The sequence below is a fragment of the Otolemur garnettii genome, unplaced genomic scaffold (assembly GCF_000181295.1).
Source record: "Otolemur garnettii isolate 467f Iridium unplaced genomic scaffold, OtoGar3 scaffold00007, whole genome shotgun sequence".
Taxonomy (NCBI): domain Eukaryota; kingdom Metazoa; phylum Chordata; class Mammalia; order Primates; family Galagidae; genus Otolemur; species Otolemur garnettii.
The window spans coordinates 5,088,299-5,116,137 of record NW_003852402.1 but is presented as its reverse complement, the minus strand read 5'-3'; the positions used below and the strand labels follow the sequence as shown (position 1 = coordinate 5,116,137).

At 46.8% G+C, this 27,839-nt stretch overlaps 1 protein-coding gene across 1 annotated transcript in view; it reads right to left on the bottom strand.

The window, feature by feature from the left end:
• The window catches only part of EFCAB6 (EF-hand calcium binding domain 6), a 203,315-nt gene that overhangs the window by 158,001 nt on the left and 17,475 nt on the right, over positions 1-27,839 (bottom strand). The window contains exons 3-5 of the mRNA XM_023509416.1: positions 24,155-24,243; positions 19,332-19,398; positions 3,102-3,238 (exon numbers count right to left, since the gene is read on the bottom strand). Of these exons, the coding sequence (XP_023365184.1) occupies positions 3,102-3,238; positions 19,332-19,398; positions 24,155-24,243 (293 nt within the window). The remainder of the gene's footprint in view (positions 1-3,101; positions 3,239-19,331; positions 19,399-24,154; positions 24,244-27,839) is intronic.

Sequence of the window (27,839 nt, the reverse complement as noted above, 5' to 3'; positions counted from 1 at the left end):
TATACTGAGATACTCTTTTTTAAAGTTAAGTAGGATGTTTTGATTTTTTAAAAATGAATTTTCTATTATTTAAACCTGTCACTTGATAAATGGTTTTCTAGATCATTTCTGTGTTATTACATTTCTGAAAATTGACAGTTTTTAAATGTTTGGTTATAGAATCTCCATATGTGTTGAGTTCTATAATTATCTAATTTCATACTGCTTTCTAAAAGTTTAGTAATTATCACTTAAAGTATTTGTTATTTTTCTGTTTTCTAAATTTAACAAAGAATAATGTCATTTATTCATTTCAATGCATACCTTTTTTTTCACTCTGATGAATCTTGCCTATTGTTCTAATAAGAAAACTCATTTTTAGACACGGCAGCTGCCAGGTGTTCACACTGAGTCTCCCTGAGCAGCTCATCTTTCAGTCACCGTCTCTGGCTTGTGAAAATGAGGTGGTAAGCTTGAGAACCCGGAAGGTGGCACCTAACGTCCTCCTTTTTGAGTTCCTGTCGTGTAGTAAGTGTGAGCTAGTCTGCTGCACCAGGAAAATGTCAGCTCATGGCCAGCCTTCCGGTTTTCGATGGAAGTGCAGTGTTCCTTAAAACTGGTATCTGCTCACGGGAGAACCCTGCCCTGTCTCAATTCCCAGGCCATCCCCCCTCACAGTACCTGCTGCACAGTCATCGAGGGCAGAAAGAATACTATGGTGATGTTTTCTGCAGATGAAATTTCAAAACTAAAGCCTCAGCACTGCACAAAAATATAGCATCTCAAAAGGCTTTTTATAAGAAGAAAGGATGGGAAACAGAACCATTCCTAAGATACAACAAGCAGGGCCAGCGTCAAAGGGCCCTGAAGTCTGGACAGGAGGGTGCACAGGCCTGCAAGGAAAAGCCAGTCATATGGGAAGGCTGAATTCAGGGAGCAGGGAATGACCCCAATCATCCCCGAAGCCTCTCCAGCACGGCCACCTGGAACTGTGCTTCACCCAGCCACACAGGAAACAGGCCGACATTTAGTGCTTTGTTTGACAAGGCTGTTCATAAATTATTTCGCCTAGATCAAATGCTTTTGGCCTGCTGAGCAAAGGAAGGTACAGTGGGGCGAGAAATCCAATGGACCTGATAGATTTCAGGTGACCCCAGATTAAGTCTAAAACATGGGGATAATTTTCATCTCTGGCCTCTTGTTTTACATAGACTGGACAGTATTCTGCAGCCAAAAAGGAATTATTTATCAAAGAGTAAAGGGCACTCACGGAATGTTTACAATCATGATACGGTCACTATGAACCGGGCACCTACTAAGAGCAGGTAGCTGACAGGCATGTTGTGTGCGTCACAGTGAACCCTCATCCCAGCCCTGCCGGGAGTTGCTGCTCAGTTCCCATTTCCATAAGAGGAAGCTGAATTTCAGAGAGGCCCAGGCCCTTCCTTCCCCAGGGCCTGAGAACTGTGCCGGGCAGAGCACAGGCTTCACCCCCAGCCTGCCTGACTTTAAAGCCAAGGCCATTTCTACTGCAGCGAGAGCCAAACGTTGATACAAAATAGAAAAGCTGTTGGATAAAAGAAGGTTTCACAAATGCATTGTGTTTTCTGCTCAAAAACTAAAAAGGCAAAGTTAATACCGAAGCAGCTACTCGAGGAAAGAGAATATTCTTGAGCTTCAATGAGAAAAGCATTAAAGCAATTGAAGAAATGGTCTCCTTTTGATCCTCTGTGCTTCTTACTCTAAGGAAAAAAAATCTATTATGTTAAGTTTCCCAAGCCTTATCGTGAAAACAGCATTGTTTTTGAGGCTTAAAAAAAAAATCTCAAATAAAAATTTGTGGAGTTCTTTATTATTCAATACTTACGAGATGGGGAAACAGACAGTAACATTTTTTATAGATTTACTAGGTTGGAGACTGCAGTGCCAACACAAGGTTTATTGTCAAATAAAGCACTGTTTTGTTGTTTGATTGCCTGTTTCAGAAGAGCGCTGCCTCTGTTCTATAATTGCGTGCACAAAATTATTTAATTTGTTTTGTTTGGATCTTATTCTGGACATTTTCCCAGCCGGAAAAGATATAAAAATTAAAACATCTATTATGTCTTTTATATTCGGAGGTGGGTTATAAAGAGGAAAAAAGAAGAAGAAAGTATTCAAAAGAGTAGGAAATCGGCATTTTCTAAAGTCAGCCTGCCCATTCAGCCCCTGCAGCCACCCTGACAGGTCACAGGCCTGCTAGACTTTGTGCCCAGGGGCAGGTTTATCAGCCCCACCCACAGTGGTAGCCACTATGTCTTTATGAGATGAGCAAGGAGCTAAGGGATCCATTTTAATGGCAACTGAGAACGCCAGTGTAATGTGAAAAGCTTAGGCTCCAGGAGAAATAATGAGCTCAGAGCTTTTGTTAATGGCCTGGAGGGTATTTAGAAGAGTGTTTGGGGAAAGGACCTCTTGGCAAGGTACTGTACGAAGGAAGCTGCACTTGGGCCATTCTTCTAGGGGATTTCCTTCTCAGCTGGAGTGGCCACAGAAGCCAGGCGTTTGGCTTCTAAATAATCTGGAGTTCCCTGGAAGCTTCTGTGTGCTGCCCTTGAGTCAGGAGCAGGTGGTGGCAGCCTTCAAACGCCATGAAGCTGCTAAATGTTCTGCTGTTCATTATCTCCCCGTCACACCCCCCACCACCACCTCAGCAATGACAGTCCTCCATGGAAAATTAAGCTTCTGGTATTATATCAGGATGGAGAGCCAACAGGGAGCACACCAACAAATGAATAAACCCTGAAATTTGTCTCTCCTAACCCCAGGCTTGGAGGGAAAATCAACTGTGAACTGAAAATGCTGGGATGGAAGTCACGGCGCCTAGCCGGGCAAAGAGAGAACTGGGGATGGACACTCAGTAATCCAGCCACACCTGCAGGCCAGAGGGCTCGCCCCAGCCTGTTTAGGGACTGCGAACCATTAGTTCTCATAGAATTGATGGAGAAAGCCCAGTGAATGCCTCCTTGAAAAGGAAGTTTGGGGGGGGAGGGTGAGAGATGGAGCCAGTGAACCCAACAGGTCTCATTCCTTAATGGGTTGAAAGTTCTGCTGTGGCCCCTCCCACGCCTGTGTGCACTTACTTGCAGTATTCCTCATCCCTAAACTTCAAACAGAAGGTCTCCAGAACTCTTCTTAGTTCATGTGGTTGAATCAGTCCAGTCTTGTTAACATCAATAAGGTTAAAGGCTTTGATAATGGTTTTAATGTTTTTGAAAACCTACATATAAAAAGTGATTAGGAAAAGTCAAAAGATCTAGTGTTAAAAACCAAATAGTAATACAAATGTGAAAGTTTCTTAATACTTCTTGTAAAATGGAATGTTTTCAAAGACTCACAGTGGTAGGCATTGCAAAATGACATGTCTACGGAAAAAAAGAACACTTTGCATTTATTGAATGTTTTCAAGGCAATTTTCTCTGTAAATGGTCTTAGTAATTTAAAAAAACTCTTTCTGATGTAAAGTAATAAGTTTCATACACAATTCATTCCCTTTTAGGGCCATATGAAAAATCTTTTTTGTTAATTGATACTTTAAAACTACAGTGCCGGCATAGCTAGACCTGCACAATTTTTATTTTTCACAGCCAAACTATTTTTACTACAAGCTGGAAAATATGATTATATTTCAACCTTTCTGAATTTTTAAAAGATGTTACAGAAAAGTTTTATAGAGATCTTCTCCAAACTCAGCAAACACTATTTACTGGGCACACAGACCTTGTGAGTTGTTAGGGCGGGCTCTTGGGGAGACCACCCAGGGGCTCTCAGGAGCCGTGAGAGCTATGTGACAGAGTCTTCCCAAGTCACCTGGAAGAAGTACCTTTTCCCCAATTTTAGAGAAGGAAAGTGACTACTCCCTGCTCACACACAATTATAGCTGATCACACGGTCCTGCCCCACACTGCAGCCACACCTCCCCCTCACACACATACATCTTTCCATTTCACTCCCTTCCTTGGCCCAAGCCCACAGCCTGGACCTGGACAGGACCTCCACCTGGGCTCCTGCCTCCTTCTACCCTCTGTTCCTCTCACCCCACATCTTTCTGAGCCCCCACCCACACCACAGCCCCCTGCATACATGCTCATTTCCCTGCTTCCTTTCTCCACCTCTGCCTCTCAGCAAGACCCCACCGGGACATAAATTCAACTCACTGACCCTCCCAAGCCTGTCTGAGTGGCCTGACGTGGCTGGAGAGAGACACACCAGGGACGCCTCCGGGCTTCCCACCAGGATGTGGCATTGCGTGATGTTCCCTATAAGGTCGAGCTCAACTACACACCATCACTCCACACGTGCTCACACACACATCCACACGGCCATTCCCACTTTCTCCACCCTCCTCACCTCCAGTTTCTCGTCCCACCTCCTCCTTCTCCACGGACAACCTGCTTCTTATTTTACAGAGAAAACAGGAGCCACTGGGGACAAAATTCCCAGGGCCCCCGCACTGCCATCTGCCTGGCGCCAAGCCCAGATGTGGTACCTCCTGTCTTATTCCAAGGGATGAACCTCTGTGATCCCACCAGACAGCTAGGTGGGCTGTGCAACCAGGTGACCCTGTCCCACTGGCCCCTCAGTTCTTAGCCAAATGTCTTCATATCAGAAAGGCCTTCCTTGATCCCCTATATCAATTAGGGATCCCCAGCCCCAAACTCTCATTTTCTTCCTAGTCCTCCTCATCAACAATGTCACCCCTGTTTTTCTTGATTGCCCTCCCACTCCCAAGAATGCTGGCTCAGTCCTGGGGCCCAGGACAGCACCTGGCACAGTGCGGACGCTCAGCAAGCATTTATTTGGACAGATGAATGAATTTGTCTTCTCAGCTGCTTGGGAAAAAGCCACACTCTAAGGAAACCTTGTGATGTGTCTGCAAATCCCCCCTAGACCACTGGTCCATGTGCTCAGGCCATCCTGAATGTAGTAATGATGCTAGTCGGTGTCAGTGGAATAATGGCTATAATAAGATCTTTGCACAAACATTAACCGAATGAATGTCTGTTGGCTACAAAGCCCTGTGATAATTCTACACAAACCTCCCAACTAGAGAACAGTGAACAACTGGAGAGCAGAGGCTACTCTGACCTCAACATCCAGGGAGCGCCGAGAGAAGCGGCCCAGGCAGGGCACCAGTGTGAGACTCCACGCTCACAGCCTGTACTTTGTCTAAGAGGGAGCCCTCGCCTCTACAAGCCCCTGCTCTCAAGGCCAAATAAAAGTCTCAGCACCTCGTCAGCCGTCAAATCCCAATTCACCCCTTTTGGTAAAAAGAAGGACATGAGGCGATGCGCTTTTTTAAAAACCCAGAGCAACCCATATGGATCTCCAGCGTGGAGAGCCGGGAGGCAGCAAGCCTGGCACGGAGCTCACACCCACCAGAGAGAGCTTTGTCTCCAAGTTTCTTATCATTTGTCAGACTGAAGTTTGGCAAGGTCTGAAGAATTGAGCTGCAGATGGTGAGGCTTATCAGAGGCAACAAAGTTAGGGCCGTAGTGTACGAGACTTGTCCCATACGTGGTAAGAGAGAAGAAAAATGCAAGAAGGAATAAAATGGCTAAAGGCCCCCAACAATAGTGACCAGGCTGTGTCCCACCCTGTTTCCCTGCCCCCCATGGTCCCTAGGCCCCAGCCCCAGCCAACCATTTAGAATTCACAAGGATATCAGGGGCCTTTCTCAGGTGCCGAAAAGCCTGTCAGGCCCTGGATGGCCCGACCTGCCCTGGCCTCCCTGCAACACTCCACCCCAGCTGCAGGGCTCACATCACACCCCCACCGCCAGCACCACCCCACACCCTCACTGTAACCCTCACTGCTGGGCCACTTGCTTCATTTTGCTTCTTAGCGCTAGTCAGTCAACACCTGGACCATTTCATATTTCTTTCTGTATGTTTATTGTCTTCCTTCCTCCATTGAAATGCAAACTCCACGGAGCAGGGTCTGGGCTCTGTTTGCAGAGCCGCCTTCCTCCAGCTGGGGCAGGATGGATGCTTTTCCTAAGGACCCTCCCATCCAGTCTCTGGATCCCCAACATCCACCTTGACATCTTTGCTCATTTCTGCCTGATCTTGGAAACCAGCTCCTTCCCTGGCCCCGACCATCCAGCCATCCCACTCCAGCCCTTCAAATCCCTGCTTCTTCTGGGAGGAGTGCACAGAGCCAAATCCACAGAGAGGGAGGAGACCTGTGTGTGCACAGCTTATAAAAGGAGAAACCACTGCTGCCGCTGCCACCCTCCAAATCCAGCTCAGAGAAGAGCACTCGGCTCTGCCCCCGTTATTGCCCTAAGAGCTCAGCTGTCTCCCCGCTGACCCCACTACTGTGGAGGCCCAACCCCTGAGCTCCAGGTGCGGCTCACCACTGCCCACCACCTGGCTTTGTACACCTGCAAGCTAAGATTGGCTTTAACATTTTTAAATGGTTAGAAAAAACCAAAAGAAGACTAATATTTCATGACATGAGAAAGTTATGTGAATTTCAAATTTCAGTATCCATAAATAAATTTTATTGGGACACAGCCATGCCCTTTCATTTACATATTGTCTAGGGCTGCTTTTCCAGCACAGACACAGCCTGGTGGAACAGCTGGGCAGATGTTCACTCTGGGCCCTTTACAGAGCAAGTTCACCTGGCTGTGCTCCCTCTCCCCCACACCGCCTCACTCACCTCCAAGTGGGTGAAGACACTTCAGGGGGAACTCTCCTCCCCAAACAGGAGGAAAAGTGCTGAGGAATGTAAAAGAAAACTAAAATGGTAGCTAGGCTGACTTTAAATTAAAGGCTTAGTAGGCCAGAAATGGGCCTGAGGCTTTCTGAAGAAGTTGGCCCACAGGGTTCTCCTCCAGCCATCTTCCAGTCCCTGCCATCTCTCATCCCAGGGGTTCACAGTGGGATGAGCTGCTTCTAGCCAGCTCCCTCAGCACACCAACCCCACTGCACCTCAACACCCCACCTTACCCCAGCACCCCACTGTATGCTGACCCCACCACACCCTGGCAGACCACTGCACATCAAACCCTGCTGCATCCTGGTACCCCATTGTACCCCAACCCCCAGCACACCCAAGCATCCCACTGCATGCTGACCCCCACCACACCCTAGTACCCCATCACATCCCAATATCCCACCACACTTCAGCACCACACCTTACCCCGGCACCCTACTGCACCCTCACCTTCACCACACATGGGCACCCCACTGTACTCTGACTCCCCTCTCTCAGTCTGGCCTCCCTGCACTCTATCTGGCCCCACTGTACCCCAAGCACCCTGTACCCTGGGCCTCCACTGCACCCCTACTGCCTACCCTCAGCATCTCAACTCTGTCAGCGTCCAGCCTGGCTCTCCTCACCCCTGCCATGCTCACTGCACTCCCCCTGCTCCACTGTGCCCCAGACCTGCCCCACATCACAGCACTGCAGACCCTGGTAGCAGGCCAGTCTGTGACCCTCTTGGCGTCCTTTAGGGCTCAGAAGCAAAGCAAAAGAAGGAGGTGATTGCTAAAAATAAAAATGGCATTTTTTAAAAGAAGCAGTAGGAGCAAAATTTAAATTAAAATAGTAAAAAAGAAAAGATTTGGGTGAGTTTACAAAGGACAGAATCATAGATGTTACTACAAGAAGCAAAGAAGGTTTGATCTTTAAGATTAAAGCCAGACAGGGAAGGAGGAAAATCAACACTGTCTCATTCAGGCAAGGTGGCTCACTCCAGCAAAAAGCACAGAAAAGTGGTCTGGGCCAGAGTGAACCCCCTAGGCAACCCCCAGATCACCTCTCTCCTTCCTTCCTCTTCACCAGGGCCTGAAGGGCAGAGGAGTGCAGTGTCTAGTCACTGCCTCTGAAAGGAGGCCTCCAAGGCCAGCCCCCACCTGTTGTTCAGGTAACCTGAAGCAGCACAGTTCCTCTAAACATCAGTTTCCTCATCTGTGAAATGGAAATGCATGAGGATGCTGTGTAGGTGTGTGGTTAAGATGAACGGCTCTCGTGTGCAGGTGCCTCACACGTGGGACATGTTCAGTAAATGGTGGTGTGAAGAAGATTGCTGACTGGGATCAGGGACTGCGCACAGAGCTCCAAATGACCACAGGGCCACCCACCCTTCTCAAGGAGCACTGAGTGGCTAAACTGTCACTCCTCTCACCAGCCCCAGTCCCTCTTCCTCACCTCCACTACCCCCCCACCTCTCGGTCTAAGATAACAGAAGACTAGAGAGGGGAGAAAGTCTTTAGGCAGAATCCAGGGTCTGGGAACAGGGCTTGAATCAGTGAATAATTATTGAATGGGCAGATGGGTGGGTGGATGGGTGGGTGGATGGTAAATGATGGGTGGATGGGTAAATAGATGGATGGAAAGATAGATGAATGATGGATGGATGGGTATTTGAATGGCTGGCTGGATGAATATATGGATAGATAATGGATGGGTGAATGGATGGATGGGTGCAGGGAAGGATGGATGGATGATGGTGGGTGGGCATATATATGAATGGGTGGATGGATGGATGGATGGATAGGTGAATAGGGTGGTATCAGCATTCATAGGGAAGAAGCTTTGTTTAGTCAAGGAAATTCTTGTACAGCCAGAAAAGTATCTTTAAGAAGGGCAGAGAGGTATCTCATTTCCCATGGACTCAGTGATCTGTTCTGCTCCTTTCTGGATAGAGGAACAGAGAACTGTACAGAGAGAGAAGAGCAAGACAGGAGGGTCAGATTCAAGCAGCCTGAATACCTACTGTTGGCATGGACAGGACATGTGAATTTTCCATGGGGTAGGAGGCTATCAGGATGGTAGGAAGCTTGAGCAATCCTCCTTCCAAGGTGCTGATCCTCAGGTGAGGGGATCAAGCAACAAAGGCACCTGAAGAAGACCAGGAGCGGGAGCTGAGGAGGTCCAGAGGGGGCTGGCAGGGTCAGGGAACCATACAGTTCAGTGGCCCACAAAGCACTGTCCTACTTACTCCTATGTGCCTCATGAGAGCAGCTGTTATATGCTGCCCAGAGAAGACACTAGCCAAGGGAACAGAGAGACATGGTCGTCATAGACCCTGTGATCTGCAGGAGCTTGGACACAGAGAGAGGGAGGGAAGGCCCAGCAAGTGGGCAGGCCGGGCCCCTCCCTACCACAGGGCCCTCCAGCTGGGAGGAGCAGCGAGAAGGTCTGTGACACCAGCGCTGAGCTAGAGACTCAAAACAAACTTGCCTGCGCAGGACTGGTTTACACCTAACTGTGATCAGAGTGCCACGAGGTCTGCCTAAGACATCCTTAAGAAATGAAAAAGGGAGATTCATCAGCGCCTGTGAGAAAACCAACCGTGAGGAGAAAAATCAAACTGCTTCACACGTGCACCCCACTGAGTTCAGATGGTTCAATAAACTGTGAGCAGTGGGTGCTATGACTACTCCAGAGTTCTTTGTTTAAAATTCTTTTTATAGCACTTCGAGCTCCAGGAGAGAAAACTGTGAACCCAAATAAATATGACCACCCAGGCTTTAAAGGACGTGAGAAAGGGCCTAATATTTCCTCTGGGAAGCCCCTAGTCCCCACTCAGCCTATAGAATAATCCCTTGGGAACCTCCCAGACCCCACGCCTGGCTCTGATGTGGAAGCCGGGAGGTGCCTTCAGCCTGAGTGTAACCTTATTGGCTCCCATCTGGTGGTTTTCTGGTCGCTCCCACCCACAGCCACTTTTTTTCCTGCGTGGTTCACAAGAGAAGGGGGTCAGGAACCACACCCCACCCTCCCACCAGCAGACTGAGCCCTGGGGGAGGGGGCTGCAGGCGGGCCCACGTCTTGGCTCTGTAGCCAGGAGGGGTTCAGCACCCAAGGCTGTCAGTCTGGCACCTCTCTGTCTCCACTGCTAAATTCATTTCAAATTGAAGAAGTAAAAATTTTAAGGGAGACCATGAAAAAAGATTTTCTCCTACAATAAACACATCAATGCTCATTTTCCTTATTATTCTACTTTTGGCTATTTTGTATAAAATCTTTAATTAAAGTTTTTCTTTGAAATTGTCATTATCAACCCAGAAGAAAGAAAGGGGGAAGAAAAGAACAACACAGCTGTGCAGATATGAAGCACTATTCAGGACTAAATGAACTGGAACGGAATCAGGAGCTTGACTGTTATGTTCCTAGCTTTGGCGCTGTATTCTCAATAGCGCGGTCTAACTTGTCACTTTATATCGATTCCATCTGTTTACACTCTGCAGAGTATTGGCTTCCTACCGTGAACATTTCCTATTTACCAGCTGGTAGAGATGAGCCAAACCAGATAGGAAAAAATTAGACTCCATTCAGAACCTCATAAACACAAACTTGCAATCGGGGGGCATGTGGGCAGAGGGCTACCGGCACCACCAAGCGCCCCTTCTCTGCCTCCGGGGCTGCTGCGCTCCCACTCTGCTCTGGCAGTCACCTCCACGGGCCCAGGACTATGCGCTCATTTATTGAACATATGCATACCCTGCCTTTACTAAAAATTGCACAAGCTTACATAAAAAGACACCCACGTGAGATCCACAAGAGTGGAGAAAAGAAAGCTGACCCCTCCCCCAAAACTGCTAAAGAAACCTGAAGGTCATAGGTGACTACAAGGGAGCAATACCTGATCTTGGGCCTCCTTGCAGCCAAGGTGGCACAGCGGTTATAGCACCACAAGCCATGTAAATTGCCCCCGACGTTTGCTTTCCATTTTTAAAATGCTCACCCACATTGCAGAGCTTGGAGATGTAATAGGAAACTCCAGCTACCCAATGAACTTAGCACACAGCTAGGAAAAGCAGCCCTGTCTATATAGCGAGGAAGTTAAAAGGGTGCCAACAACGTTAGGGTGTATGGCTCACTTCTTGGGAGCATGGCACAATTATAAGAGGGACTTTACCTAACAAATGCAAACATCGTAACCTAATTCTTTGTACTCTCAATTAAACTGAAACAATAAAAAAAATAAGGTGCCACATGGATAAGAAATATATGCTGTCTCTTCTTTCTTTCTTACCCAGCCCCCACTCACAGGATGGGAGCTTCCCTGCAAGCAAACAGGCAGAGTACTGGCACCCCTAGAACCCCAGCCCAACTCACTCAGAGGACAGAGCTGCACTCCAGGAGAAGCAAGCTGAGGTGCTCAGGGGTGCCATCCCTACCCAGCACCCCACTACTTGTTTGAATATCATGCCCTGCTTTGAGACAGGTGGGAAGATCGGGGAGGGTTGCTCAGGTTAAGTGAAAAGTTTCCTAGTCTGGGCTGATGCTGGGTACTGTCACGTTGCCACAGCACTTTGCCAAGACCCCAGCTGGCCAGAGGCCACCTATGTAAGAACCAGACCAGAGTCACGTTTCAGAGTAGAGAAGGACCTTGTCTGTCGGCTTCCCCATCACTTTCCAAAACGGTGGTGTCGTCCAAACACAAGTTCCTCTGGTCTCAACTCGGGCTAACACATCAGGGATCAGGAGGCTGCCCCAGCATCAGGGACTAGGTTTGTGCAGGGTGGGCTGCTCTGAGACTTCACTGTGCTAACACACCATGTGAATCCTCAAGGCCCAGTGGAGCAGCGCCGGAGGGGACCCAGCCAGTGAGACCCAGAGATCCAAAGGAAAGTCAGAGTGATGCCCAGTTTCCAGCCTGGTGACCCGAGCAGATGAGACCGGGGGTGCAGGATCTGGAAGCTCCTGAGTCCACCGGGCACACACTGAGTGGGATGTGCCTACATCCCCTCCTTTCACCCTAGTAGACAACTTTCCTCCTTGAAAATTAATTCAGTTTGTGGAGAAACACCCACCCTGGGCCTTCCCACCTACCTTCTTCTGTTCATTCATTAATTCCAAGACTTAATGAGCCACTGATATGTATAAACTGTCTGGGGCCCGGCCCATCCTCCAAGGCCAGGCTCAAGCAAGCGTCCTCTGTGGGCACCACCCAGTAGCCAGCAGGGGCGACTTCCTCTTGTAAACTCTTAGGGAGTTAGTTGGCTGTCTACATTATTCAACTAACTCCCAGTGAGAGCAACTTAAGTCGTTAATTATTCCCTAAATCCTCCTGGTCAAGGTGATAGGCCAGCCAATAAACACATTTTTTAATCATTGTAACACATTGCTATGCTTGATTCCCAGCCTCTGGAGGATGAAGATCAGATTCTGGCCTTCTTTGTATCCTCAATAACCACAGGGTATCCCCTCAACACACCAGCAGGTCTCAACAGAGGCAGGCTGAGGGTGACCAATGACATCAAAGTCAGGCACCCTACTCTAGTCGCAAGTCAACTCCGAGGCTGCTGAGAACCAGCTCCTTTCTCATCCCGACCTCTTATCAGAAACCTTCCATCCTCTTCCTCCCTACCATGCCTTGGGGTTCAAACCTAACTTTCCAATGCTTCTGTCTTTTTCTCCAGCCTACCTGTCAAAACCGACCTACCTTGAGAAACAACTCTCCACAAGTCCCAGGACTTGTCTGCCTGCACCACCACCCTCATGCCAGGCTGAGGTTTTCAGAGCTGTCCTCACATGTCCTCCCCTATTCCATTCTCAGCATGCACTGAACCCCTATCCTTGGTCCAAAGCCAGGCTCCAATCTCAAGTTTCTCATCAAATTATTCCAGGTAATATGAACTTTTCTACACAATTATTCATGCAATAAATATTTACTAAGTATATATCAGGTATATACAGGTCAAGGCACTGAAGTCACAGCAGTGACCAGGACAGAGAAGATGCCCGCTCCCACAGGACGGACATCCTAGCCGTGAGAAGTAAACAAGCAGCAAGATTTCAGGGTGTTCTCCGTGTTAAGGAATGTTGCATTCATACGGTTTTAGGGTAGTCAAGAAGCATCTGTCTGGAGAGATCCCTCCTGCAGAGCTCTGCAAGCCTCATGTTCAGCTGAAGTTTACTCAGTGTGCAATCAAACGCCACGGGCCGTCTTCACCAGGGGATTTAGATGAGGTCTGATGTGTGTTTTGAACAGATAACTCTAGTTCCATGTGGAATACAGATCAGAAAGGGCAAGGAGGGAGTAGGAAAACCAGTGAAGGGTTCATCAACCAAGCACAGGCCACAGATGACAGTGGCTTAGGCTGTGATGGTGTCAGTGGAGAGGAGTGGTGGGCTCAGATCCAGTTCAGGATGTCGCAGGCAGGATTTGCGGCTAGGTGGGGGAGAGTTGCTGAGAAGGGAAAGAAGGGCCCAGGCTGGTCTTAGGTATCTGGTTGAATGAATGGTGTGTGGTTGGAACAGTCACTAACCCCGGGGAGACATAGAGACGATTGGTTCCCAGGGTGGGGGGAGGACAATCAGAAGTTGTTTTGCCCTGTGGACCCTGGTAAGTCGGGGGCCGCAGAGGAGAGGTAAGTGCTGGCAGCACGAGCCGGGAGTTCTCTGCAGCCAGGAACTACAGCAGCCCCCATACTATCGTTTCACCCTCCACGGGAGAATACATGCATCTTGTAGTCTCCAAATGCAGATTCCTAATTTCTTGAGCCACTTATAGGGGCCCAGCACCAGGGTGAGTTCATTTCACACCTATCCTCATACAGACATCCAGCAATATTGAGAAAACCTTGCAATCTTCTTTCCCCATTTCACAGACGCAGAAAGTCTAGAGAGAGACCAGCACACTCAGGCCTCTCAGAGAGCGGGCGTGGTGCTCAGAAGTACTCAGGCTAGCCGGGGCCGAGGCGCCGACTGCTCCCTACACTGCACTGCTTCACACATTTACCCTCCAGGCCTCTGTTTGTGCTATTAATTTGCCACCATCAGGAAGACTTTTTTTTAATTAAAGAAAAAGATAAACAGTCTGTAATAATTACAAACTCTGATAGAACAGAATCTTTGCTGTACTTTCCTTACGAAGCCTTCAGTAAATTAATAACAAGGCAACCAAACATAGTTCGTGGGGTAGAAGTATATTCTATATAATTTTTTTATAAAACGGCAACTGATTATTTTGTGGTGTGAGATTCTCTAGATGTAAGTGCTACTCTTCATTTAGCGGCACGCAGACACGCGCGTAAAAGCTGTGACATTATTAATCACTAGATTCAGTTATGATTGATGGGCTTTGCTGCGGGAGGAGAAAGTGCCTCAGATACAATCTGTCCCAACAGCTCTGCGATATGCTAATATTTTCTTCAGATGAAAGAGGAGATGTGTTCAAATACCTGCTACAATAGGCAATTAATAGCAAGTGCAGCAAAGTCGGGGCTGATGAAAGTCGGATTAGGAGAATATTAGGAATTAACCAAGAGCTTGTATGTTGTAGTAAATGGCCTCATTCGGAGCCTGACACAGCCTGCATTCTGGTCTATTCATCCATGCTAATGTGGTGGATGATACTAAGGTATGTTTATGAAATGGGTGTGATTCAGACTAACAACTGATTCTTTATTCCTTGAGCAGGGAATTTTTAAATTTCTTTCTAATTCACCTCTTTAAGAAAAGGAATCTACCCATTCTGCCTGTTCTGCAGGAGGATATCATGGAGGAAGCCAGCAGCTTAGGACCTATAATTATTTACTAATTGCTTCTGAAATGACTAAGGCTGTATCTCTACAACTCCGAGGCACCAGGGTAATCCTATAAAAACTTGTGTCTGAGCACTTGGTGTCCAACAGACACACTGGTCACGGCTGACTGGATAGACCAGATGTTCCGGCATCACAGAGCCCGAGCTTAGCAGCCTTTTTTTTTTTCCTGAGGGCTCTGCCTTAGTGACGTGGGTAGCAAACAGCCTGGGGCTTTAGGCGGTATTTTTCTTTTAATACTTCTTTAACTGAATTAGACATCCTTGAATTCTAGTCTTCAGTGAAGAACAGCTTTTCCATGTAGGGAGGAGAGGAAGAGCTGAGCCTTTTCTGAACGTGTACCATGTTCTCACATAGGCCAGAGCGGCCTCCTGGTTCTCATCATCCCCAGGACAAGGCTTACGGTCAGCACTCGACCCACCTCAAGTGGCAAGCTTGAGTTTTCTTCCTTTACTCGCCACGTCTGCCTTCGGCTCATGTGGGCAGTGGACAAAGGATAAACGGAGTGAAAACCCAAACCTTTGTCAGCCAGCGGCACACTGCAGCCCTGCTGGTGTCCCCGGGTCCCTGGCAGAGTCTTCAGCTGAAGAACGTGGAGCACCCAGGCCCAAGTTCCTGAACCCTGCCCCTACTCCAGGATGGACAGGCAGGTGCATAAAAGACTAAGGAGGTAGGAGGAGGTGGGAGGCAGGATACCAGAAAGGGGCAAGGGGAGAAAACTCCCAAATGCCTGTTTGAAACAGCTGCTATGTGGACGGAAAGGTGACTGTGGTGAGAAGAAAACTCCATCAACTTAATGGCGATGATGGGCAGAGACTTCTCTCTGGGAGGGTTGGGTCTACCTATAGGCCTAGCAAGCTGTCACATCTGCTGAATGCAAAGCAAGTGTCACTGTCATCCCTCAAGAGGGCCACTGAGAGGCAGGGAGCCTTGGTGCCTAAGGCAAGGACTCTAGAGCCATGCCGCCAAGGCTGGGATCACAGGGTCCCCAGCCCCAGCTGAGGACCCTTGGTCACACTGCATAGCCTCTGTTCTCAGTTTCCGTATAGGAATATGAGATGACAGTGGCACCTGCCTCAGGGGGTTCTCCCAGGAATTAAATTACAATAATTTTAATATGGTAAAGCACTTAGAAGAGTTCCCAGTAAGTGCTGTCATAGCTAGAGTTACATTAAGGCTCCACCAGCCTCCGGGGCTCCCTTCTGTGGACAGCTGGAGCAGAAGCTGCTGGGTACCCTCCCAGATCCATTCCCCTCTACTCTTTTCTCCTCTCTAACAAAACCCTCCATTCCCATTTGTTCAGACATCCGCCCTCCTTGGGTGGCCATGTGCTTCACAGGAGGGAACCCCGCTGCCATATAAGGGCTAATCAGCGTTGGTCCATGCTCCTGGCAGCTACCAATGCCACTGGATTTGGGTGTGGAGCATTAATTCTGGGCTGGGAGACATGAGGAGAAGCTTTCTTTTGTTTTTAAAGAGTCATAATAGAAGAAACAGCACATTGGAAAAAAACTGCAAAGTGTCTGCATATTATTCCCAGCCTAGTGACAACCTCCTGGTGACCAGAGGAAGAGATGGGCTAATCGATCCTGGGCCCACACTCCTTCCTGATGTCTTCCTAGGGGAAACAAGAAGCCCCTGCTGTCTAAGAAAGTTAAGTTGGGGGTCTTCTGCCTCTCACAGGGGAGAACCACCAAATGCCTCTGGGACTGCAGATGTGGCACCTGGAACAGCCGCCACAGGAAAGGGGAAGCAACTTCACTCATCAGTGAAGGAAGGGACAAACATTTATTGAGCACCCACTGTACACGGCCTTCACTTGTATTATTTCCACTTGTTCTTGTCACTATACAAAAAGCAGGTTTGCTATCTCCACTTTAGAGCTGAGGAACTCAGAACAGTGAGAAATCTGCAGGGCACCCACCCCTACCCCTAGAATGCTGCGGGGGCGGGATCTCAGTCCAACTGTGCCTGGTGCCCCACAAACTCCACCACCTCCCGGAGACCATGGGAGCAAAGCACCAGCCCAGAAAGCTCACAGGCCAGGCCAGGAGACACCCAGTCAAAGGCCCAGAAGAGGCGATGAAAGCAGGGTGGTATCTGTGAGCAAAATGAAAAGCCAAGAGAGTGAGGGCCTGAGGGTGTGGGCCGGATTCGGAGCAGCTGCTGAGTGGACACTTAGTGTAGATCAGCCAGACCCACAGGCAGGTGGGGGCTGCAGAGGGCACAGGGAGAACCCCTGGGCCTCCAGAGCATCCTTCTCCCATGGACCCAGGCCCCTGGGAGCAGCCCACACATCTTCACGCCATGGAGCGTGATCATCCAGATAGAGATGATACCCAGACATCACCGGTCTGGCCTTGTCCTTCTGATGGAGAAAATGAGGCTCAGAGAGACTTGGATTCTGTGGACAATAAGATAAACACATGAGAGGGCCCAAGTATCCATGAGGAAGGGGTGTCTGAGAACACAGCCATCAGACCAAGCCCCCTACAGAAGAAAACAGTCAGAAAATGCATGTGTTGGGGTGCTCGCGGTTCAGTCAGTTCAGGGTTCCAACCGCCAATTGTTGATTTGTATGAAGAGACCCTCACTTTGGTTACTCGGAGGTGTTTTGCTCACTCTTCAACAACTGGTGTGCTGCCATTAACAAGACCAAGCCTTCCCTGGAAGCGAGCTCCTGAGCACAGCAAACAGCTGAGGGTACGGGGGCTTGTTCTGTTTATTTTCGGGTGGGGAAGGGATGAGATTCATCTGCAACCTATCTATACTGCACAGGATGCTGGAATAATCAGCGTAACAACTGACATTTCTATCTTTCTTTCTTTCTTTTTTTTTTTAAGAGACAGAGTCTCACTTTATTGCCGTCCGTAGAGTGCTGTGGCGTCACAGCTCACAGCAACCTCCAACTCCTGGGCTTAAGTGATCCTCTTGCCTCAGCCTCCTGAGCAGCTGGGACTACAGGCACCTGCCACAACACCGGGCTCTTCTTTTCTTTTTTTTTTTTTTTTTTTGAGACAAGAGTCTTACGATGTCACCCTTAATAGAGTGTGGTAGCGTTGCAGCTCACAGCAACCTCAAACTCTTGGGCTCAAGCAATTCTCTTGCCTCAGTCTCCCAAATAGCTGGGAATACAGGTGCTCACCGCAACACCCGGCTATTTTTTGTTGTTGTTGCAGTTGTCTTTGTTGTTTAGCTGGCCTGGGTTCAAACTCATCAGCCTCGGTATATGTGGCCAGTGCCATAACCACTGTGCTACGGGCGCCGAGCCAACAGCTGACATTTCTAAAGTGGGTATCTTAAAACCATACAACAGCATTTCAGGTGGGGGGTGTTATCCCCTCTGACAGAGGAAGAACTCCAACAACAAACATGAGCTTGGGCTGGCAGAAGGTAGAGCCCAAGGTGAAAACCCACGTCTGACTGGGTGATGTGGCAGGCTTATCCACCCCCTGCTGCCTGCCGAGGGTCAGAATCATAGGTAGACTTTGGGCTGCAGAAGAGTCCGAGAGAATACCCTCCACTGCCCCAGGAGCTGGTGCCCCTCAGCTTTTACCTCCTGCTTGTCATCACCAGAAGGGGCATGAAGATGGACCGCACTGGTGTGAACTCACTCACTGGTTTGGGCTTCCGTGGGGAGGAAGCTGGGATAAAAAGGGGTGGACTGAAAGGGTGGATAGGGATGGCCTTCCCTCACAGATCTGCTGAGCACAGCCTTATGCTGGGCAATTCCCAGTCCTGGCCTATGTGTGCACGCACCACACTAACTCAGAGCTGCGGTTCTGATTCGCAACCATATCCACACTGCCATGGTGATCATCGTAAATGGTGAACTTACACTGCAGCGTTGTGTTTTATTTTTAATTATGGGTATATAATAGCTGTACCAGGAGTTATTTCATGATTGACACAAGTTTATAAAGAGACAAATAAGAGACATAAATACTATCAATCCTACTTTATATTTCTTACAGAATAACAATTGGGCCACAAGGAAAGAAGCAGGTAACTATACCAGTGTTCCTACTATTAATAATATGTAAACAGGTTTTAGGAACATGTAAGGCTAAAAATTATCATATTAAGATGAGTTTTTGAGACAGTTTGTGGATCTCTGGCTATATTTGCTTTTTAAATGTATGAAAGTCTCAGAAGGGTTCAAAAAAGAAAGAAAATTTGTCACATTTCAAACCAACATATTGAATCAAATAAATTAAACCCTGATTCTCAAACTGCTCATGTAAGTGACAGGCTCAAATGCATTTTAAAAAGTCGTCCGGTTCCAACCCCTGAATGACATTACCATCTCCTCCCTCCGGAGCCACAATCAGCAAATCGGAACAAAGCTATCTGCTCCTTTTCTAAAGACTCATAGTAGCTTTTGCAGCTAAATTACTCAATCCTTAAATACATGTCACTTGGAGTTTGACTGGTTATTTTTACCACGCTGCCTGTGACTGGCACACGCTGTCACAAAGCACTCGCTTTCTCTTTCTGAAGGAAAACCTGCTCAGTGTTAGACAAAGACAGAAAAGGCAGCCCTGCTAATAATGATCTAGAGTTAATACCAGAGTAATTAACATTCCAGGACTTCTGCCATGTCATTCATCAAAAGAGATGCCACCCAAGGCAGCCAGAGTAGCCGGCCTGGCCTTCTCGCAGGCTTGTCATCAGATCTAGTTAGTCACTGTCACTGACGTGAGGACTCAGATGACAGGGTGCGCTAAGTTTGCATCATCTATGTCGGGGAACAACGGCTGGTGACTAAGAACGGAGAAGATCGTTTTTTAAAATTTCCATTACCTTTTCTCCAATTTGGATTTCAAGTTCTTTTAATGTCCGGCAGCAATTCATTTCATTCTCACTTCCCCTTAAAAGTGAAATGAAATAAATCTTTGTTAGGATGTTTTAACCAAATAAGTGTTTACATAAGACATGCAGAGATCAAAATTGCAAGGATTTCTAAATCTATTTTAAAATGGAAGGCATTTCTTATGTGTGACCATCTGCCAGATGTGTGAATTTGGGCAAATTACTTGGTTTCTCCAAGTCTTAGTTTCCTCATCTGTAAACTGCAATATAAAAGCGTTTACTCCTCCCAGAGGAGTGAGGGGATAAGTTGTTCAGCTGATCTGCAATGAGCACTGGACTGCGCCTTAACAAGCCTCGCGTCGGGAAACCTCCTGGCAGCCTCATCACCCCCACTTCACAGACGAGGCTGAGGTAACAGGGAGGAATGAGAGGCCGGGGGTCAGACCCAGCTCCCTAGCCCTCTGCTTCTGCACTCTGTTCTGGCCACTCAGTAAAGGACTTGATGGTCACTGTGTCTGCACCACCCCCTGGCTCCTTCTGTTTTTTATTGGTCCTCTTTATTTTCACTGTCTGTGTAGCTGTAGCTCACTTCTGAGCCCCTTTGGGACCGGCTGGTAGGGTTGGGGTCAGGTGTAGAGAATGCCAGGGGCAGGACAGGGGTTCCCCCACTTCACAAGATCTTGCCAGTGCCTTCTATATGCCAGGCCTGGGGGTGTGGTGGTGAACATCACGCTGTCCCTACTAGTGACAGTGACAGATGGGAAATAAACTGACAACTAAGTAAGTTGAAACGGTACCAGGGGCCCTGAAGGAAATAAAGGTGGGCCTGGGATCAACTGGAGATGAGGGAGGGCCGGACGACAAAAGGCCTCTCGAACCACAGTCATCTGAACAGACAGCCACAAGCTGAGGGGCCACAAAGCCCTCCAGGCAGAGCTGAGAGAACACATAGCTGGCAAGAAGCCAAGAGAGCAGCAGGAGCTCAGCTCAGCCTAGGCTCAGCAGGACAGAGGCCAGCAAGGCAGAGCTGGACGGGCAGCAGGAGGGCTGGGGCTGCGTGTAGAGATGAGCCAGGCCCCTGGGTGCTGTGGGCCATGACAAGGGTCTGGACTCCAAGCTAAGGGTAAAGGGAAGCCGCTGGAGGGTTTTCAGAAGACATTTACTTCATTTTACATCCAAGAAAACTGAGGCGCAGAAGAGTTAAGCTCTGTCTGTGCTCAAGTTAAAGAGAGAACCTGATCAGGAATCCGAGTTTTATACTACGTTAAATGTAATGTTTTACCATTGCCTTAATGATGTAATCAAAAGATATAACACAGTGTTTGTATGTAATATTATATATATTTAGGAGCTAAAGAATTAAAATCTCACAAATGTCTGTGCGCCCGCCATCCTTTCACATTTAATGTAATGAATAGCGCACATTTGGGTACAGATCTAACAATCTGTATTATCTGTTCTAGATTTTTCTCTCCTTAACTCCTTTTGGATTATTTTTTTTAGAATCATTTCATTTTTCCTTCCAAATGTCTAGAAGTTAGACACTTTGTTTCTATTCTTTAGCAGTTACCCTAAAATCACAATGTGCATACAGAACATTTCCATGGGGAAAGCTTGGCGACGTCTTGTCCTCCTGCCAGCTCCTAGCCCTGCTCGGCTTATTACTATCTGGCACTTTAATTCTAAACACTTTAACTCATATAGAATTTTTCATAATCCTTCCTGCAGCCAGTAACCATTTCTGTTTCCCCTATTTTGCCTCCTCCTTTGGTTTTATTCCTGAAGCCTCAGATCCTCCGTCTGGGACCTCGTTCCTTCTGCTTCTAGCACAACTTTTAGTCAAGATCTGCCAGAGATTAATTATCTCAGTTTTTGTCTGAAAATGTCTTTATTTAACCCTCAGTCTGAATTTTTAGAATGTTTTTCATTGGTTTGTCTCATGTCTCTAGCTCCAAAAGCTCAGAATAAGCTCTCCTAATTGAATCGATCTTTAGAGGCGAACAGACCCCAGCCGCTGGGCAGCAGGCTTGTCTTAGTCGCCGTGTGGGCTCCTCTGTGGATGGTTTCCTTAGTCACTCATTTCTTTATAGCAAATAGCCTTTCTCCCCTCCAAATCCTGCTTCTTTTGGTCCACAGCCTTCTTCCTTCCCTCCTTCTCCACCACAGGCTGCCTAGAGTCAGCCCCATGAACCAATGCTCTGCAGCTGCTCTGTCCTCTGTCCACCTAAATCCACAATACCGGCCCTGGTGGAGGAACACTTCAGCGTGTGGTCTTTGTGCAAGAGTTTAGCTCCAATATAATTCTCAGGTTCTTCAGCAAGTTATTCTGTGTGTGCTCAGAAAGCTTTTTAAACCTTGCACTATGGTCCATATTGATTGTCTTATCCAGGGGTCTTCAAACTTTTTAAACAGGGGGGTCAGTTCACTGTCCCTCAGACTGCGGGCCCCGGGATGAGTCAGCTGCTAAGCAGGATAGGCAGTGGCGGCAAAAACACCCAGCGGGCCAGATAAATGTCCTAGGTGGGTCACATGTGGCCCATGGGCCGTAGTTTAAGGACGCCTGGTCTTATGAACACATGAAAGATTGTGTTCTTCACAGAAGCAGCATTGTGCCAAGTGCTGCATGGATCATCTAATTTGCAGAGGACACTTGGAGTCCCCAGGGAGCAGTGTACTGCATGTCCACCTGAAGCAAGCCTTGTGTAAGTGAACTCACTGCACACACGTTTCTGACGATGGCACTGTGACCCCTTACAGAGGCACAGTAGTTCTGTGTTCTGCCCTCACCAGCTGCTGAGGTTTACATGTTTGTTCCCTTCAGTGCTCATGTTGAAATTGGGGGGTGCCTAGTGGGAGGTGTTTGGGTCATGGGGCAGATCCCACACCAATGGCTTGGTCCTCACGGGAAAGAGTAAGTTCTCACTCTATTAGTTCCCGGTAGAGCTGATAGGTGAAAAGAGCCTGGCACCTCTGTCCCCATGATCACGGCAGCTCCTCAGCAACTCTTCCCCTTCTGCCATGAGTGGAAGCAGCCTGATCTCCCCCACCCAGAGGCAGATGCTGGCTCCGTGCTTCTTATACACCCTGCAGAACCATGAGCCAAATAAGCCTCATTTTAAAATAAATTACTCAACCTCAGGTATTTCCTTCAGTAAAGCAAACAAACCAAGACACCAGCTCTTAGAAACTCAGAGGCGTAAACTTTGTAAATGTCATTTGAGGTCACGCATTTCCAACCTCCATGTTGCTTCCAACTTCATCAACGCCCAGAAGATACTTGCTCAGTATGGTGATTTAATAGGTGACCAGTTCTGGGGAGGCCTAGGCAGCCAGGCAGATGAGACAGTGTACCATTTCTGGGCTGTGTTCACTATGTGTCATCACTGGCATTACGTTTGGGTTGATATAAAATGCGACCTCCCCAAATAACTCCAGAAGGGAAGTGCTGTGACAGAGTGCCAGGTCCCACCCCACACATTCAGGGGATTTGACCTTCACCTGTCAGTGTCCCGAGACTCAGCCCCAATCTAATGACCAGATAATTCAGGGACTGCATGGGTTGCTTCTGCCTCTTATTTTTATACAAGTTGATACGAAGAAATAGTACAAGATTTGGCTAAAAGAGATCTGGTTTGAACACGGAGGCAAAGGTGCTGGATGCCTCTACCTTTTCCAAATGCTCTGCCACTGGTAAGTGAGTGTGGACTGTGGCAAGACAAGGAGGGGGCCCGGGGCTCCCGCAGAAGGAGCTGCCTCTGACTCACAAATGATGTGTACCGCTCAGGGACGGCAGATACTTTCTTTCAGTACTTTAAAAAGATTCTTTATCTTCTGGCTTTCACTGTCACTGTTGAGAAGTCAGTGTTATCTAATTGTCAGCTCTGTTTTTCCTCTCATTGCCTTTACTATTTTCTCTTTGATTTTGGTGTTCTGCCATTTCACTGTGCGATGTCCAAATACGCATTACTTTATTTGGCTTGAGATTCTCAGCCATTATCTTTTCAAATATTATTTCTGCCCTATTCTTATATCTCCTTGGTTTGAATGTTCCCCTCCAAAATTCAGTATTGCCAAAGTGACAGAATAAAGAAGCCTTGAGGAGGTGAGTAAGCCAGGAGGGTCCCCCTCCCTTTTGAACAATGTTGGATGTCCCTATAAACGGGCTTGGGGGAGGGAGTCAGTCCAGCCTCTCCTGTCCTTCTACCAGATAAGGACATGGTAAAAAGGTCCTTACCAGATGCTAACACCTTGGTCTTGGACTTCCCAGTCTCTAGAATAGATTTCTGTGTTTATAAGTTACAGTACCCAGTCTTAGGTTCTGTGTCACAGCAACACAGAATGGACCAGACAGTAGATTCCTGGAAATCCTATCTTTCACCTCTCAAGGAGCTCCTATGAAGATCTTTATTTTTCACTTGTAGCCACCAAAACCTGATCACTTTCTGATTAACAATGTTATAATAAAAAAGCATAAAAGCCAACAAATCTTAAATCTGGCATCTTAATAGTTTACTTAAAGATTAAAACCCATTACTTCCAAATTTAAATATATTACATGTAACAATTTTATCTGGCTTTAATTTGCTATGTTCACATTTTGTTACAGAAGCATTTCTCTTATTCTGAAATTTATCCTATATAGATGCTACATCTTTTCTAATTAAAATGTGGGGATTAATCTCATTAAATTCTAAATGGGTGGACTCTAGTGATCCATCGTCCATATATATCTGTTGATACGATCAGTTTTATGCCATCGTTCCTACTCATCATTTCAAATTTCACATTTCCATATGAGCAAACAAAATACTTACTTCTTTAGAACATTTATATTTAGGTCAATTCCACCAAACCTGGACAGGAATTCAAGGTACGGTACAGCACCAGAGCGGGTGAGGGGGATCTACATTCAAACCAGAAGAAGGATAGCGTGTTAGAGAATTAACCAAACCTGGACAGGAATTCAAGGTACGGTTCAACCAGAATGACAGCATGGTACAGAATTAAGACCCACACAACAGACAGTGCAGTAGGTTGCACCACTCCCATGACATAAGGCTAATGTGACGGACATCCTAGTAACCTTACAACTACTTCCTCTAGGTGTGCGAGCAGATGTGCATTCTCAACTAACCAAGTGTAAACAGCATTCCACAATGCCAGGCTGTGCTCAGTTAAAAGCCAACAAGTCATCTACAAAATTGTCAAAAATCTAAATCTAGATAAAAAGTCTACCTAAAAATTAAATAAAGTCAGCAGAAATATTTTCTATTAATAATACATATTATGTGTATAATATACATTGGAAGCTGAGGCCACAGCACAGTTTTACACTCTGACTGTCATATAAACTTTCTGTACCTTAACATAATTTTAAGGTTGAAAAAGGTATTTTTAAATTAAGAATCCTACAAATGATATGATTGGGTCAAGTGGGTCAAGACAGACTATAGAGTAAATAAAAGTATTATTCCAATGTTGGATTTAGAGACGTTGATAACTGTATTGTGATTATGTAAAAGAATAATTCTTGTTAGGAAATATACACTTAAGTATTTGGGGGTGAAGAACCATGATATAAGCAACTTCCTCTCAAGTGTTTTCTTTTAAATATTATATACACGCTGTGTGTGTCATGTGAGTCACACACACACTGAGATAATGACAGAACACAGGAGAAGCAAATGAGGTAAAACACCACGGTACATCTGAGTAAGGGGTGCATGGCTGTTACTTGCCATATTGGTGCTATGTGTATTATTTTTATTCTTACTTTATCGTCCTCGGTAGAGTGCCGTGGCGTCACATAGCTCACAGCAACCTCCAACTCCCAGGCTTAGGCGATTCTCTTGCCTCAGCCTCCTGAGTAGCTGGGACTACAGGCACCTGCCACAATGCCCGGCTATTTTTTTGTTGTTGTAGTAGTTTGGCCAGGGCTGGGTTCAAACTCACAACCCTCAGTATATGGGGCCGGCGCCCTACCCATTGAGCCACAGATGGCACCCCAAAAGTTAAACTTTTTAAAATAAAATTATTTCCAAAAAAGTATTATGAATCTAAAATGTAAATAAACATAAATACAGTGGAACCTCCATAGCTGATCACCTCCCTACACTGACCACCTCTTTAAGTTGACCAATTTTCATAGACCAGACATGCACCACATGTATGTATCAGTACAGGAGGCCTAGTTCCTTGCCAGTTGACCACGTCCATATGTGGGCCAGTTTGTTACAGTCCCTTAGGTGGTCAACTCACAGAGGTTCTACTGTAAATACTTCACATAAATATATCTCACTCATTAGGCTTCATACAAATACAAATACAAACTACAATTTCCCACACAGTTGAATGGTTCCCAAGTCTATATGATCAAGTTTGTTATTTACTCTGCCCTTAAAATGCTAGCCTCAAAGCCAAATGTGGTTCTTAGTCTCTCCCAAAGCATAAATTTCTTTTTGCTATTTAAAACATATGTAACTAAGAAATGAGAATGGGGGAGGGTGGCTCAGAGGGCAGGATTCTCAGAAACTTTTCCTGGAAAGGACACCCAGGACTTCTTTCTTTTGAGACAGGGTCTCACTCTGTTCCCAGGTGAGAATGCAGTGGCATGATTGCAGCTCACAACAACCTCAAACTTGAGGCTCACACGGTCCTCCTGCCTCAGCCTCCCAAAGTGCTGGGGTTATTTAGGTGTGATTCACCATGCCTGGCCTTCTATTTCCAAGAGTGCATTTCTTTAGTAGATATAATTTTGGGCAAACACTTCACAGTTTCCTCAAAAGTGGAAAAGAACAGATTTGAGACTGGGCGTCCTCATGGTTATAGCAGTGATGAGAGTGAATGAAGACGGGAGGAAATGTTTACAGAGCTCAGAATAAAGGGGCCTGGAACTCTCAGGTTTTACAGGAGTAGCCCCAAAGCCACCTTCGGAGGGGTGTCATCTTTTACATCTTGTAGAGCCGAGCTATGACCTTCCTGCGTGGCACTGCTAGTATGTGCCAGAGATCTCTGTGAATCCAGAGTGCAAGTTCATCCCACTGCACTAACCACCCTGCCCATACAGAAAACAGTCCATCGATGATTCAGGCTTCCACCACATCCCATGTTGTTACTTACAGTCAAACACAAGTTCTAATGCGCCACAGAAATTCTCCCAATGACTGGCCTCCAAAGCTAAGCTCCTTAGTACCTGAAGGATCCAATCTAAAAGGAGAGGCTCTGCTCAGCACTTGCCTTTTCAGTATTCATGATTCTGGCAAAAATGCTTAAGAATCAAAACCAAACACAGATGAACTGCTGAAAACCAATTTGTACACTGGGTCTGAGAGAGGGTAGTTTTAAATCAGTATCCATCACGCTAATAAGTAGCTAGAAAGAAGCTACCTCTTTTCTTCAACCTAGCACAGCCACTGCGACCAGAACAGAAATGTTTTCCTTCTCTGGACTCTATTTACCAAGTCAACTTCTTTTTTTTTTTTTTTTTGGTTGCAGCCGTCATTGTTGTTTGGTGGGCCCGGGCTAGATTCGAACCCGCCACCTTAGGTTTATGTGGCTGGCGCCTTAGCCGCTTGAGCCATAGGCGCCGAGCCACCAAGTCAACTTCTTTAAAAAAAAAAAAAGTAGTATCTATTAATATTCAGAGACTGGCCCGGTGTAGAAATTCAAACTTATACTCTCAGCATTTGTGGAGGCTGGGACAGGAGGATTGCTTGAGGCCAGGGGATTAAAACCAGCCTGAGAAACATAGCAAGATCCTATTTGTACAGAAAATAATAAAATTAGCTGGGTGTGGTGATGCACTCCTATGGTTCCAGCTACTCAGGAGGCTGAGGCAGAAGGATTGCTTACATCCAGGACTTCAAGATTACAGTGAGATATGATTGTGTCACTGCATTCCAACCTGGGTGATAGATTAAGACTCTATCTCTTAAAAAGAGAGAGAGAGAAGAAAGGAAGAGAGGGAGGGAGGGAGGAAGAGAGAGAGAGAAAGGAGAGAAAGAAAGGGAGGAAGGAAGGAAGGAAGGAAGGGGAAAGAAATTCAGAGATGGCCACATTTTAAAATAAACCAGAAAATTTGCATTACTCTTGTACAAGCAAAGCCTCCTCATCCTTCCTGCCCTGATTAATCACTGAAACACTGACATTCAAACATTGCTGGAACAGTTCTTGAAATAAAATTAAAGCTCAAATAAACGAAGACTATAACTGAAAAATTCTTTTCTAATTTTAAGGGAAAATTCTCATGAAATCTTTTACTAGTTCTATTAAATGTCCAGTTAGGCTCACATTAACCACTAAAAAAGTAAAGTTGAAATACCACATGGACTAGTCATTAAAAAGATCTAGGAAGATCACACACACTGTGAAATCCAGGGCTGAAAAAGGGAAGCCTTCCTTCATTCCCAGTGACCTTGGCCTCCTGTAAGTGCACCACACTCCAGCATCCGTGATGGACACACAGATCACAGGAGCTTCATTCCCAGTGACCTCGGCCTC